General features: G+C 28.1%; 3 protein-coding genes across 10 annotated transcripts in view; all 3 read left to right on the top strand.

The window, feature by feature from the left end:
- Window positions 1-7,265, top strand: part of Brp (ELKS/RAB6-interacting/CAST family member bruchpilot) — a 76,040-nt gene extending 68,775 nt beyond the window's left edge. For 6 of the 8 annotated variants that reach the window (XM_072908288.1, XM_072908287.1, XM_072908284.1 and 3 more), the window contains one exon: window positions 58-7,265. In XM_072908288.1, coding sequence (XP_072764389.1) covers window positions 58-169 — 112 coding nt within the window. In that variant the 3' untranslated portion in view covers window positions 170-7,265. The remainder of the gene's footprint in view (window positions 1-57) is intronic. The other 2 variants (XM_072908283.1, XM_072908286.1) reach the window with 1 other exon arrangement.
- Window positions 7,266-8,509: 1,244 nt separating this feature from the next.
- LOC140674620 (phospholipase A2-like) lies at window positions 8,510-10,874 on the top strand. Its single transcript, XM_072908281.1, has 4 exons — window positions 8,510-8,943; window positions 9,858-10,017; window positions 10,264-10,404; window positions 10,562-10,874. Exons 1-4 carry the CDS (start codon window positions 8,676-8,678, stop codon window positions 10,635-10,637), a joined length of 645 nt encoding a protein of 214 aa, XP_072764382.1. The 5' UTR covers window positions 8,510-8,675; the 3' UTR covers window positions 10,638-10,874.
- Window positions 10,875-12,704: 1,830 nt separating this feature from the next.
- Window positions 12,705-15,642, top strand: LOC140674498 (phospholipase A2-like). The gene is made up of 4 exons (XM_072908074.1): window positions 12,705-13,040; window positions 14,584-14,743; window positions 15,016-15,156; window positions 15,321-15,642. Exons 1-4 carry the CDS (start codon window positions 12,746-12,748, stop codon window positions 15,394-15,396), a joined length of 672 nt encoding a protein of 223 aa, XP_072764175.1. The 5' UTR covers window positions 12,705-12,745; the 3' UTR covers window positions 15,397-15,642.
- The last annotated feature ends 848 nt before the right edge of the window (window positions 15,643-16,490 follow it).

Below are 16,490 nucleotides of genomic sequence, written 5' to 3'. Positions count from 1 at the left end.
ATTATATAAGTGATTATTACACTTGTGTGTAGTGTTTGAAAAATTTGCATTTATCAGATATTTAATTGATCAAAGAACCGCGACATTTTGCAGAACGAAGGGATCGATGGTGTTCGATATGAAAGACAGGGAAGATAAGTCGCAAATTCATCAACAGGATGCCAGATAAGTACTCGAAGTCTCTTCTACGGTATTTCGAAGTATCAGTCGTTCTCTTCGTTACCTCGATGTTGTCATATGCACATACATTCGCGAATGTAGAGACAGTCTATAGAGCATCCTTAGAAATATAGTGGAAAAGAAACCGAAACGAACAACAATTACACATTCAACAACAAAAACTACAATATACCAATCTATAATAACAACTACAGCAACAGCCAACACGCCTGTATATCGCTCATTACTCATTATCATCGTCATTATTGTCATCTTCTTTGTCATAATTTTGCATTAATTGACATCTCATCATCCACGTGGCACGTGGTTCGTGCTTGAAGGAATTGGCAAGATCAAAAAGCCGGAATCTTCTTCAAACTACTGGTATCTCAAATCCATTAATATCCAATAATTTACAATGGATAAAATACGATAATAATAGATGACGTACGATGATTTTGGATGGATTATCTTGAAAATGTGCTATAAGCGTTTATCTTCTCCCTTTTCAACAGCTTCAGCGATATTTAGATCGTCGTAGACGTCATAATTTATTATTATTGCAATAATGTATTAAAACATACATATTTGTGCGACTTGTTGTTTATTATATAATTCTTTGCAGTGCAACGTATAATATCATTAAAAAAAATTGACGTTTTGTTAGGAGAGTTTGTTTCATATTTATTTTTCCGATATCCTTTTATAATTCTAAGTAGGTATATAATTGAATTAGAGCGCTGCAAAGAAATAGATTAGATTAACGATTAAAAGAAACAATAAAAGATTCGCATAAATTACGATTCTATTTTTTGAATCTTAATATTTCCAAATATTTATTTTTTGAAATGTCCAAACATTTATCATGGATGTATAAAAGGATTCGCTAAAATTTACATATTCATTGGCATTTGTTGATAAATAAAATTACATTTTTTTTTTGTTTAATTTGTTTTACTTAATCCTAGCAAAAAAAGAAAATTTAAAGAAAAAGTTAATAAGAATTTATACCATGTTGCATTCCTAATTAGAAATCATTATTATTGCTTTATATACTTTTTATTTATTTAAATTTTTTTCTAGAATTAATTGGAAAGTATATAATCAATTTTAGAATCTCAATATTCGAGATTTGAAAAAATTAATATTTAAAGGATTATTAAAAAAGGATTATTAAAAAAAACATTTTTAGATATATTTTTAAATATACAGATATATAAAATATAGATATATTTTGATCTAAAATGTTGCATTAAATTATTGCAATCAATACACTAATTGCAAAAAATAAAAATACATAAAAAGATACGTTGCTGTAAATATTATAGCAATTTGTAAGATCGAAATGCGTTCCATAAAAGATCGCAAGAAGTCAAGAGAACGTGGCCGAGGCACTAAAAAGTCTTTTGTAAATAATACTTCCGTTTCTTCTTTCATTTGTGCGATTGTCCTGATTGTCGAGAAAACAATTCCTTTTGATGTCCTGATCTCCCATTTAAAAATCTATATCCGCTCCCAATAATATTCCGCTATAGTATAGGTACATGCATATCTGACTGAAAGAAATCTACTTATATGTACTTCAAACTGTTCGAATACTCGAGTGATTATATATGCATAGTACGATACTATGCATATATATACTGTACATATATACGTACGAGGACAACAGATCGTAATAAGATATCGCAGAAAAGGGTTGATGATCTAAATTTCAATTTTAAATGAATAAATTCTTAAATAAGCAATCCATCAAAAAAAAGTGTTAAGAAAAACTTGTGATGGTGTAAATTATTTAATGTTAAACGTTGTTCCTGTTACATTAAGTTAAAGCAAAATACGTCATCACAGATGTGCACATCTTCGACAAAATGCATTAAAGGGATATCGATTGCTTGTGAATTTGATGACATAATCACATGGACGATGCGATATTTTGTTACGCTTTCTTTTTTCTTCATGTGTAAGTGATGTAAGTAATGAGTAATCAATTGATTACCATCAAAAACTTAATACAAACGAGATGTTTTAAAGGACTGGAAATGTTTGGAGACAAGCTGGCGAGCGATCTGAAATGATACAACATTGTAATATTTTTTTGTGTGTGAAAAAAGCAACGCGATAACGTATTGCAAAATAAAGATGACATAAACTCTAATGCAATAACGTATCACAAAGAAGAGACGATTAACGGAGAGTAATTCCGTCACGGATGATACGTTTCACGATCGTTCGATCTCGCTCGAATCTGCTAATATCGTCGCGTCTGCCATTGCGGTGAGTTAATTACGAAATGTTGAAAGTGTAAAATTTTATCGTTAATACTTGAGGATACCTCTTGTGTGAATTCCGCGGGTATATGACAGCTTCTCTCGTTGCTAGTTTACCCATTTCCCGTTCATTCGTTTAACTCCGACGCCTCTGTGCATCTCGACGAAATGTCTGCAACCACTAGATTCAAAAAAAAGACTTATTAACTCGACTCTAATATATTTAAACGTTAGGGCATCTATAAGCTGGAATCAAAGTGCGCGTTGTGTGCGGCGTAGATATTTATTGGAGCGAAGTGTCACGAGCTGGAAAATGTTTCCAAAAAAATCGGATGAAAAAGTATTATATATTGCTCCTTTAGAGTTTATCAATATTATTTAATTAATAAAGATTTATTTCTTATTATTTTTTTATTATCAAGGATATTTAATTTGTAATTTATGCTAAATTTTTTAAAAGTTTAATTTAATTATAGAAAAATAATTATATATTTATATCGCGATACTTGGCTGCAATTTATATTCGAAGGATGGCATACATCGCCGCGGTTGAAACAACTTCCTCTCTTACTTCTGACCTCTAGTCTCAAATAGATACACGTACAGATGAAATAATCTCAATATCACTAGAGCAAAGTAAGAATCTCGTGAAAGAAATATATTTATGTTAAATTTGTGAATATTCTACAAGAGAATCAAATATACAGACAATCTCTAATAATTGATAAATTAATAATTGCTTGGACCATCTAAATATTATTTATCTGGAATTTATTATATTTTTATAAAAAAGTTAGACACAAATAGTGAAATTTTATTAGCGATATGCGAGAGATATTATTGAAAAGTTAATTTTTACAAAAAAATAATTTTATTATTGAAGTTTTGCTACCTTCAACTATTTACATTTTGTAATTTTCGAATTGAATTGCATCTATTGCTCATTTAAAATGAAGAACGTAATCGTTAAATGTTTTTTTGTTTTTTTGCATCAAACGAATTAAGAGATGGAAGGTGAGGTGGAGAGGAAGGAAAAGATAAGAAAGAAAAAAAAATAATTAGTTAATGTGTGCCACCGTCATATCAAGCCTATATCATCGTGTTACATCATATATAGCCAATTAAGCAGAAAAATTAATATTATCGTTAATTGACACAATTGTTAACACAGAAAGAATGTTTGATGCATGAATGTGTTACGAGCACTTGATAAAACTCTCAATTCTTTATTCTTGAAAACTGCAATAATTCCAAAGTGTTTATCTCACTTTTATAATGATATATATATCGGGTATTTTTAAAATTTTTAAGTTTTATTTATTTAATTTATTTGATTTTGTGTGAATATTGAATTTAAATATTTATTAGTATTTATTAATATTAATTTTTTAATATTAATAATTTGATAATAATCTGAATTTCGAAATTTTTGTTTCGCGAAAAACCGTGATGAATGTGTGGATATATGCACGAACGGAAGAATGACAGACACAGACAAAGTATCAGATCGAATTTCTTGTTGACTTATTAGATTCTATATTAACGTAATATAATATAATAGCAATGTATTATCCGATTACACACACACACACACACACACACGCACACACACATTCCACGAGTTTCTTTCGACACAATCGATGTCATAGAATCTTTGTCGTCCGCATCCGAAGGATGAAAAGAGCTCGGGTGAGAAAATGAACGAGAGGGAGGATGCGATTGATTTTCGCAACAGATCGCGCCTAAAATCGTTAGAAGCATAATAATCGGTAGCGTAATAAGCACTCGTTAAACTTTAGGCCCGATTTTACTTAGCAACAATCGTCGTCACTTGATCCTCTCGTCCACAATCTAGAGACATCGCATTGTCATTTCCGTTAACGAATTATATCTTTAAATAAAATATGATTTGTTCGGAAAAATATTACGTTAAATATTTACTTTTTCTAAATGCTCTCTCACGTCTAAAATCATTTTCCAAAATAATCACTCGAGAAGATATTTAACCGCGTAAATCACGATAGATCTTTCGCTGTGTAAATTGTCCATCGGTTATTATCCAAATCCTCCTCCCCTCGAATCTCACCGTTTATATGGCACTCAAGGTGATCCTAAAGAGAGACTGCAGAGTGAGACGAGAGTGAGAGGTCGAGTGAAAGAGAGCGAAAGAAAGCGGTCTTGATATTATTTTTTGACTCGTGATTGTTAAGTGTCCACGATAAGAAAATAACAAAAAAAATACGATTTTTATGTGAATATTGTAAGAAAAACCGTACCGGTGTTATCGCAACCCTTATTGGATGCTGCTTCGAGATAAAAAAAAAAATTAAGACTCTGAACACTGCATGATTTAACAGAATTCGAGATTCTGCGTGACTAATCAAAATGTTTAATTTTTTAAAAATCAAGTATATTAAATGTCGAAATTTTTTAGTTTTATTATCGCTTTTTTCCATTGTACTGGTAATCATTTGCATTGCAGAAAATAGAATTTTCTTCTTGAGAAGGATGCATCAGTATCCAATGCATCCGATAAGGCTCGATACTGGTACGATATGATTCCAAGCCACTCCTTTTCTATTCTCCAATTTCTACGTGTTTAATCGCTAAGTAAACAATTGATAACAAATTTAACGAAGAATAAATGCGCGAGGGAGAACGCTTCGATTAAATTATTGTGTAATGTTTATCGTTAATAATCTCGAAGAAAAATCGACGCAATACAACTTTCGATCGCGTGTATATATCTAAGCGGATGATACTAATATGCTGAAGTATAAGTGTGTAACAAGTGCGCATTGAGCAGAGAGTGAAAGAGAGGGAGAGAAAGTGGGAGAAAAAGAAAGCAAGAATACGAGTGAGATAGATCTTGTTTTGCCTAGTTCTTGCGACGCTAATTAATTAAGCGTCGCGTATATCTGGAATGAGTGTTGCGCTTAATCCCCGAAAATCGCCGAAAATCGTCCCAAGAAATTAATCTCATGTTAATTTTTTTATAATTTTTTTTTTTCTCGCGATTCGGTGATTTTCGGTTACGGGTAGGAGAATTAATGATTATAAACAAAAGAGAAAAAGAAAGAGGAAGGTACTGACAGATTACGGTGAAGAGTGCGACGAACCTAAAAATAAGATTTATCGAAGTAAGTTAAGAAATAAGCTAATTAAAGTAACAGTTATTAAAGTACATTGTTGCAACTGCCATGCTGTGTGCCATTATATAACGAGTCACGTTTGTCGTAAAAAGCAAAAAGAACAAAAAAAAAAAAGAAGAAGAAGATATTATATGAAGCGAAATACTTGTGTGCGCGTTCTCGAAACTTTTTCGTTACACCGCTTCGAAATCGTTGGATTTACACCGTCGTCCTTGCGTTAAATTCGTCTTGATGTAATGCAACACAATTTATCACAATTTCTGAAAATGACAATTTTAGTAAATAATATAAATACAGAAAAAAAGTAATAGTTTAAGTAAAATATAATGAAGAAAGATGTACCCTTTTTTAATATATATGCCAATTTAACAGGTATAATTTTACAGATGAAACGCATCGTATTTAACTGAAAAGTACGTCGAAGGACAACGGAGTAAATTCCCGACAGCAAATATCGCGAACGAATTCGCGATATTCGCATGCACCTGCGTGCGCGGATCGACGTGCATATATCAAATAGCTCGTGACACAGCCGAATAATTAATATGGTAATTAATGTACGTCAATACGCGCGGAGGCATGTGTACGATAGGCTTCGCACTTTTGCGTTCTTCTTCACGGTCTATGAAAGAAGTCCTGAGATGAAATTCAAGGCGGAATTTGGTACGATGATCCGTTTCTACAATGACGAAACGATTGAAAAGACAAGAATTTTGCTTTAAAAAACTACATCCTGCGAACAGAATCTTCTTGAATATACATAAATACTCCGATTGACGTGGCGATTACGATAAATCGTTGAATCATATTTTCTTGTATAGATATAAATATATTATATATACGTACATATATGCATATAATGTCTGTTAATAATAATAATTTATCGCGCGCTCTCTCTATAAAGAGTTGTTTCGTTATTGCATCGTGTTGTGTAGAAGATTTATCGATGTTGTTATTATATAACAAGTTGTCTTCTTTTAACAATCGATAGTTTTATGTAATTGCCTCGTCTGTTGTTCTTAACACAAATTCGCAGGATACTGATAGTGTTATGATACAAATAAGTAGCAAAAGATGTTCTTTTGCAGCTCGTTTATTTTAGTTGTGAAATTATCTCGCTCTGAACAAATTTAATATAATTTTTTTTATATATTTTGGTATATAAAAGATATAAAATTTTTTTAGATTTTGCATTTTAATATACATATTAAATGTTCTATTTCTAAATAAATTTAAATTTACATGTAAATTAGAAAAATGTGTTTATTTAACAGATTATAGGGAATATTAATATTATTTTTACAATATACAAATGTGGATAATCAAAAATATAAAAATATTTTGTGTTTTGATGAAGTTAATTCGTCACGTAGCAACTGATCACCGTAACAGCACGAGCCGATTTCGTGTAACACGATGTCTTACAATAGCGAGTATAATCTCTCGCTTGTAGTTGGTAATCGATGGTTTGAGGCAAAAAAAAAGAAGGATTACTAAGTAACCATGCGAGTAAACCAAATAAGATGACGTCGACCCATCATAGATTCAAGCACAATAAGGACTAGTAGGGCCAGGCACAATAAAATTCGGCCGTCACGTTGTAGGCAGCGATCTGTTAGAGCGGACAAGTCGTATAAGTATCTATATAGCGAGACTATTAAATAAACACATATTGTCTATTGTCCGACGAGTGTATTTATTGTTGACGCTGATCGTTCCCTTCTGCAAGCCTCTGAGCAATCCGATACTGAATTGAATAAATATCTCACAGAGGAAAGACTAATCTTTACTTTATTAATTCCTTAATTTTTATTCCTGAACATATTTAGTATTGTATTATTACCGACAAAGTATCTGTTAAAGATAGTCAACTTTACTTGCATAATTTAACAAATTCACTATAATTGCTACATCTCCAATATATACATACATACATAAATATCTTTATTTTATATAGATAAATAATATATATTATTTGTTGTATAAGTAATATACATTTATACATATTATGTAAAATTATGTATGAGAATGTTATGTTTTTCATTAGTACTCATCAGTAGATACGAACAATTAATTTCTCTCTCTGTTTGTTGTGTATGTGGATAAAATATCGCAGTATAATATGACAGTCCATTATCGCGTTGGTTTGCAACCGACTTGTTTAATTAAAAAAAAATATTTATTTGAAAATGTAATATTATTTAGAAATGTTATAGTAAAACAAAGTTTATGTTAAAGTTATTATGTAATATTATTATGTAAAATTATTGAAATGTAATCATTATCTGTCGGGCCATTAAAGCATTTAGTACTTTGCAACGTATTCATAATGAACATACGTTTCGCCATTGCATTATTAACAATACTTATGAAACTATTATACGGAATCGTCTGCGAACCTTTAAAATGGTCGAACTCCACCGTGTCAATGTTTGTCTTAAATCAAATAGCGATCATTTTGAGCATTTGTTATAATTTAAATGTCTATTAATTTAAATAATTTTTTATGATTATGATTTTTAACAACAACATTAACTTTGTTTTACTATAACTTTACAATCACTCATATTTGACTATGGGTTTCAATCCATAAGTTACATAAACTTTTTTCTTTATTTTGACAAAAGGAATACACCGTAAAGTCCAAGTATTTTATAAACATCTGTGTGTGTGTATGAGTTTTATAAAACAGTTTTAAAAATACAGAAGTTTACGAAGTTTGTATTTTGCAACTTTTGACGTCTGACTGACTTACGCGTTTAAAAAAACGATTGTAATATTGTAACTTATCTTATCTGCCTACAATAATTAACCGGCAATAGAAGCAATTATTTTTTTTCTTCAATTTTTAGCGCGTAGAAATCGAGTCAGAAAAAATATAGCAGAAGTAAAGGCAAGTTACTGGCCTGAAAAGTATATATTAAAAGTATATATTAACAAAAAACAATTGACAGTTAAGTTTAATATATCTTTAAATTCATTTCTCTTTGATTTGTTATTCACGTGTAATGTAACAGCATGTGCATCGCGTTTATTATGACACTCTCGTTATTCTTTAACTATTTATCTTACAATTAAATGAATAAACAGCACGATGTCACGTATCTGCTTATTCGTACTTTTCCTCACTCTCGGCATTTCTGTTCGATTCGGTGAGAATAAAAATACCAAAGATGATGTAAACTGTACAAAGAGTGAATCTGGCTCCAACGAAACTCGTCTATCATTTCTTGAAGAGATAGCGAAAACACTGGAGTTGCCAATAGATGCTGTACAAAATATTCTTAACGTTATCAAAAGAAGCAATAGGAACAGCAGTACGTTGCAAAGATCGTCCAGAAACGTCCCTTTAATTTTTCCAGGTAATTTATTCTATAAGATAATTTACAAAAATTTGCAAATGCTGAAAGCGAACATTTTAGAAGAAATAAACATTTTTTTCTCATATAGATGTTTTATTAAAACTAAAGAACATTTTATTAATTATCCACGCACATATAATAATATAAAATATCTTATTAAATATTTAGGATTATTAAATATGTTTTCACAACATTTTATCACTATTTTTTTTTCGAAGAAAATATTCTTTGAGCTAAATGAAATTGAATATTTTAAATTTATTAAATTCTTTTTTTTTACTATTGTAATGATTTATAAATTTATAGATACCTTTTAAAAAATTTGCGATAGATAGACTATATAATACAAAACTTATTTTTTTCTATCAATTGCATATATTTCCTTCAATATTAATAATTTGATTGCTATTTTATTAGGTGTATTCTCGGTTTATTCTCGAGATTTAGCCCCTTCATACTCTCATTTTTTCCGATCCCTACAATACCACTTGGTTGATTCGCACTTCAAAACGCTCGAAGCTGTATAAAAGCATTGGCAAATTTTTTAATTCAAAATTGCCGTCTTTTTACCGAGAGAGGATTCGTCAGCTATCTATTCGATGACAAAAAGTTTACAGATTCTGATGGAGATTATTTCGTAGATTAAAATGTAACTTAATTTTTAGAAATAAACAATAAATTTATTGAAAAAAAGGCCAAGAATTAATTTGTACATCTAATACTATAAATCTCTTACTTTATTTGCATTAGGAAATTATCACAATAAAAACATATAATAAAATGCAAATATACTTTCGATTGATTTTTCTTGCAATAGAAAAAGGATCAACTACGTTATTGTCTACTGTACTATTGTCTGCAGGAATTTTTTCCCGTTGTTTTTTCATTTTCTAATGATGATATCTGTGTTATAGGAACACTCTGGTGCGGCGCGCAAAATATTGCCAAACATAAGAATGACGTTGGCTTTTTCAACGCTGCGGATGCTTGTTGCAAGGCGCATGATAAATGCAATTTTATAATTAACGCAGGTAAAACAAAGGAAAATCTCCAAAATAATGGTCTTTTTAGGAGGTAATTAAACAAACGAGATATTACAATTATTGTGTGTAATATTGATATTTAGCATCATCAGAAATAAATATTACACAACTTTGCTTAGATGTGACATATATATCTACTAGTATATGTAAGTCTTATTATGAATTTATATATTTTATACATAATCCTTTTTACAAAATAATAGATCTATTTCGTTTATGTTAGCTTTATTAATTTTTCATTTACTTTTTATCAAGTTTTGTAATTTTTTGACAACAGATCAGCTTGCACTTGCGATAATAAGTTCCACAAATGTCTAAAAAATGTTTCGAGTATCATTACTAAGACTATCGGAGATACGTATTTTAATATATTAGGACCGCAGTGCTTCAAATGTATATGTCCGACACACGATTGCCAGTAAGATAAATTAAAAAGCTAAATATTAATAATGGAAATAATCTCTTGCAGAACATATTACGATGCTTATTTCAATTTTTTTATATTTGCATTAGATATCTTAAAATATAATATAAATTCAAACTAAAAGTTTTCTATAAAAACATCAATTTTTCAGGTATGGCAATACCGATGACCCAAATTGCGATAATCATTGCACGAAATATAAATGGATTGACAATCCCGAGTTTTAGTTAATCATAATAGGATAATCGAATTTGACAAGACAAAGGAAATTCTTATACATATTTAATCGTACACGTAAGATTTTTAAAAATGTAGTTATCGCACTTTTGTAGTTCGTTACTTTTGACAATTATTTGAGAAGCTATTAAATTGTTTATGCCTTCCTCTAAAATTATATTGCACCATACTCTGTAGTGTATATTGTAATACGCACAAATATGTAACATAAATACAAGAATTTTATAATCGTAATAAATTATTCACGTTTTTTATATCCTATTTTATAAATCCTTTATCATATATTTATTAGAATGATGCTAATACTTATAATTTCGGATTGACTATATTGACTAATAGTAATTGCATAATAACACTACGATGTTAAATATCATTTATGTTATTATTACGCAATATAATTTTTTTACATATGGTAATATTAATCATTAGTCATTAATGAATAACTTGTATGTAAAAATTATATATATATATATTTATAATTATATTATTAATTATTATATAATTATCTATTATTATTAAAATTCTTTTTATAAATTAAATAATTGAGATTAAAATATTTTATCCGAAAAAATTATATATGTAGAATAATCTATAATAAACACTCACACATATATATATATAATAAAATATATTTTTGCGATGAATAATAAAATATTAAATTGTATTTAATTAACTAAGAATAATGATAAAATAAATTAATAGAGTATCTGTTCTTTCCTCTATTTCTTTCTTTTTTTGATAAAAAATTTGATAGATAAAAATAAACACACGTATGTAGCGATTAATTGTGATGTTACATTTCCATTTTCTGCACAGAAGAATGCTGATAATAACCTAACGTACTGTATAAATATAGTGCATATCGTTTTATCGTATAATGATCTAAAGGTTAAACGAAGAAAAGGAATGACAAACGCAAAGTCTGCCACTAAATTCATCAATATCTATTATCAATTACTTCCTCGTTTATTATGTCCTTTTGTTATTTATATTTGTTTAGATAATGCAGCACGATCTATATATTGGCTATTAAATTTTTTTTTTAGGAACCATTCTTCACATTTGCACATGTGTTAAGTGACAATATTCGACTTGCAGTTAATTATAGCTGCATCTTTATTTGATAGAAAATGTACCAGCAGTATTTAAGTGAAGTGTCAAGTTGTTGGAACCAGTTCTTGTTATCATTTAGTCGTAGCGAGGTAATCGAACGAGACGACGAGATAATGTTCAAAATTTCACAAATAGATTAACAAATATCGGAAAGATACTCTTCAAGACTTTAAGTCTCTTTAAAATGAGTCTGGGAGAATCTCTTCAAGACTTGCTAATTTATTTGAAGGAAAAATTGTTTTTAGATTTATTATATTTTGATAAATTTTGTATATACCATATACATATATTTTTTGTTATTATTTGTTTTGTATTTTTTTATATTTAATTTTTGTTTGTTAAAACATTTTGGTATACAAAATTAATATATTTTATATTTTTTCAAATTTTTTATATTTTATATTTTTCCTTTTTTTATCTGTTAATGTGGTTTCTATTAAATCCATTTTTATTTTAATAATTATATTAATTATTAGTAATAGTTTAATAATAGTTTATATCATCATTAGCTATTTATGTCTTGTGTGTGAAAAAAATTCATTTTGTTTTTCCGCTTTCCGCAATGCAATTAGCTCAAGCACTACAAATATTAAATTATTAAATTACTTAAATTCAAAACATTATTAAAACATATTCCCATCTTGTTAATTTATATTTTTTGTTTTCAATAAATAAATATATTTCTCATCACAAAAATTAAAAGAAAAGTATGCATATTATTATTGTGCAAAAAATTGTTTCAAATACTTTTACATATCATACTCTCTCAACTGTAATTAAGATTCTGACTTATGATTACGATAGATAAGGCGATATATCATTTGTGTTATAACGTCTAAAATAACAAGAAACATTGATAGTCAATGTTAATACTTCTGTAAATTCACCTATCTTTGATTTATTATTCATCTGCAATATAACAATGTCCATATTAAGAAGATCTCGTTATTATTTCACTATTTATCTTAGGTGAATAAACAGCACGATGTCACGTATCTGCCTGTTCGTACTTTTCCTCACTCTTGGCATTGCTGTTTGCTTCGGTGAGAACGAAAATACCAAAGATAATGTAGACTGTACACCTGAAAAACCTGGTTCCGACAAAACTCGTCTAAGTCCTTTTGAAAAGTTAGAGAAACGGAGGAACTCATTGCCAGACGCAAAGTATCTCGCCAAAATGCATACAAAGAATATTATCAAAAGCAGCGAGAGGAACAGCGATACGTCTCAAGGATCCGTCAGTGACTTCATCACTAAAAATTATGGTCCACTTTTTCCAGGTAACTCAATTATTCTATAATCCAAGAAAATTTTTAGAAAAACTGCAAAAACGAATATTTTAGAAGAAATAAATCTATGTTTCTCATTAGACATTTTATTAAAAATAAGGAATATTTTATTAAATATCCATGCACATGCAAAAATATAAAATATCTTGTTAAATATTTAGAATTATTGAATCTGTTTTCATAATATTTTATCAATAAAGAAAATATTCTTTGAATTTATTTTATGTATTCAAAATATTCTTATATAATATGCAGTAAAAATTTTATGATATTATCAATTTTATATATACTTATAAGAGTTTTTAAATAAAAGAATATTATCTGAAAATATAACTGTTTCGCGAACTTTTTAGTACGAAATTTTCAATCTCCGATTTTATTTCTGTATTTATATTTTTATTTCTATATTTATCAGATTAAGAATATAATAATGTTTAAAACAAAAAGTTTATTTTAAAATTCCTTCAAAAATAAATTTTTAAATTTTTATGTGCTTTTTCAGAACAATTAATAATTCTATAGTTAAAATAACAATATTAAGAAAGCTGAGAAATGAAATGTAAAATATTGCATTCCAAATTATAATACGAAATATATACAAGCATTTTCAAAATTACATTATTTAAATTCAGATTAATTGTGTTAGATCATAATATACGGATAAATAGCTTGTATAATTAATTAAATGTAACTTAAAGTCGTGGATATTAACGTTAATTGATCATGTAATACAAGCATGAAATTACCTTGGATTCGTCCGATTAGATTGTATTGCTATTTCCAGGTGCATTTATTATCTTGCAAAACATTGTAACGTTTGTATGAACGTTAGTATGAATTTATTATCACAGAACAGCACATATGTAAGTTGACTGACGACTTAAGATTTTTATGCGAATAATTGCGGTAGACAGAATTATCTTTTATAACAACATGTAGAATATGGAATGCAAATTCACTGTTCTTTTATTATATTTGCTATTACTGGTTTATTAACCTCTGATTTCTCAGTTAAAGTTTGTTAAAGCATATATTTACGTATTTAATTATTCATATATAATTAGCTTGTAAAAACGAATTATGAAGAGAGGCAGACAAAGAGAGAGAGAGAGAGAGAGTTTATATTATTTATAATATAATAAATAATATAATAAATAATATACAATACTTTTATAATGTATTTTTTTGTACAAAGAAATGTTTGAACTAAATGCAGTTGAATGTTTTAAATTTATTAAATTCTTTTTTTACTACTGTGATAATTTATAGGTACTTTTTAAAAAAATTTGCAATAGATAAGCTATACAAAACTTATTTTTAACAGTTGTATATATATTTTCTGGAATATCGATAATTTAATTACCATTTTATTATAATTCTCTTGCTTCATCTACTTTAAAAATTTATCACATAAATACATACAAATGCAGACATATTTTTGAATGCGATAGAAATGTAGGATCAATTACGTTACTATCGACTGGAATTTTTTGCTGTTGTTTTTTTCATCTTGCAATGCTGATATCTGTATTAGGAACAAAGTGGTGCGGTAATGGAGATGACGCCAAAGATTATAATGACCTCGGTTTTTTCAACAACACGGATGCTTGTTGCAGAGCGCACGATAACTGCAAATCCGATCTTTCAGCTGGTGCAACGAAGGCAAATCTCATAAATAATGGTCTCTTCACGAGGTAATTAAACGAACAAGATAACTCGAATAGTATCTTCTATATCTACACTTATAGTGTATAACATTTATATTTAGCATCATCTGAAAAAAATGTTATGTAACTTTATTTACAATTAGATGTAACATGTATCTGTTAGTATATAAGTCTTGTTATCAAATCATATCTTTTACATATGATCCATTTTTGACAAACTAGATTTATTTTGTTTATGTTTATTAATAATTTCTCATTAATTACTTTTTTGTCAAGTTTTTGTAATTTTTTGATAACAGATCAGCTTGCACTTGCGATGAGGCGTTCTTAGATTGTTTGGAGAAAGTTCGAAGTCCGACTTCTAAAATTATCGGAGAAATATATTTTAATATATTGGAACCGCAGTGCTACACATGTATATGTCCGACAGACGATTGCCAGTAAGATAAATTAAAAATATAAATAATAATAATAATAATGGAAATAATCTCTTATAGAATATATTACGATGCTTATTTCAATTTTTTTTATATTTGCATTAGATATCTTAAAATATAATATAAATTCAAACTAAAAGTTTTCTATAAAAACATCAATTTTTCAGGTATGGCAATACCGATGACCCAAATTGCGATAATCATTGCACGAAGTATAAATGGGTTGACAATCCCAAGTTTTAGTTAATCATAATAGGATATTCGAATTTGACAAGACAAAGGAAATTCTTATACATATGTAATCGTGCACGTAACATTTTTAAAAATGTAGTTATCGCACTTTTGTAGTTCGTTACCTTTGACAATTATTTGAGAAGCTATTAAACTGTTTATGCTTTCCTCTAAAATTATATTGCACCATACTCTGTAGTGTATATTGTAGTACGCACAAATATGTAACATAAATACAAGAGAATTTTATGATCGTAATTAATTATTCATATTTTTATATCCTACATTTTAAATCCTATAATGACGCTAATCATAAAGTTAATTTAAGATTTGTTACACGGTTTAATAGTAAATGCATAACAATACATGATGTTAAATATCAGTTATTTTATTATTACATAATATAATTTTTTGATATTTACAATTTATGTACAAAATTAATATTAACATTAATAATAATATTAATATAAAAATGTTAATATAAAAATCTTTGGATAATAATATTAGGTAAACTATTGTTTAACAAATTCGACTACATTTTGCCATCAGTACGCCTCTTTTAATTACATACGAAATCGTTTATGAAATCATACTGAAAACAATTATAAAATATTAAAATAATAAAATAGATATTATAAGTTAGATATTAAAGTCGCTAGTATTTAATTATAAACAACGGGTTAATTAAAACGACCAATGGCTAGTCAGGTCGTTTTAATTAACCCGTTGGTTATAATAAAATAGATAATTAATAAATAAATTAATATTAATATTTATCGATTATAATAACGTTTTGGTATAATAAAATGCTCGTATTTTTTATTTTTGGTACAATTAAAACGGATGGAAATTGTTCTTTAATTATTATCGGGTCTACTTGAACTTGACAAAAGTTGAGTTATGGCTTGTCACTTTTAAAAATATTTTGTCGATACTATGTACAATAATATGTATTATTATACACCAGGCCTGCGGATATACATAATTCGTAAAATTTATATAAACAATGAAATTATAACATATATAATATCTGAAGTTTCCTTCCAAGCTTACATCTAACCAGAATTTCTTTTATTTATGTATTTTAATTGTGTGTATGTGTTGCA

This window comes from Anoplolepis gracilipes, chromosome 16 (assembly GCF_047496725.1).
Source record: "Anoplolepis gracilipes chromosome 16, ASM4749672v1, whole genome shotgun sequence".
Taxonomy (NCBI): domain Eukaryota; kingdom Metazoa; phylum Arthropoda; class Insecta; order Hymenoptera; family Formicidae; genus Anoplolepis; species Anoplolepis gracilipes.
The sequence above is the reverse complement of the archived record's forward strand: the minus strand, read 5'-3'. Positions and strand labels throughout refer to the sequence as shown.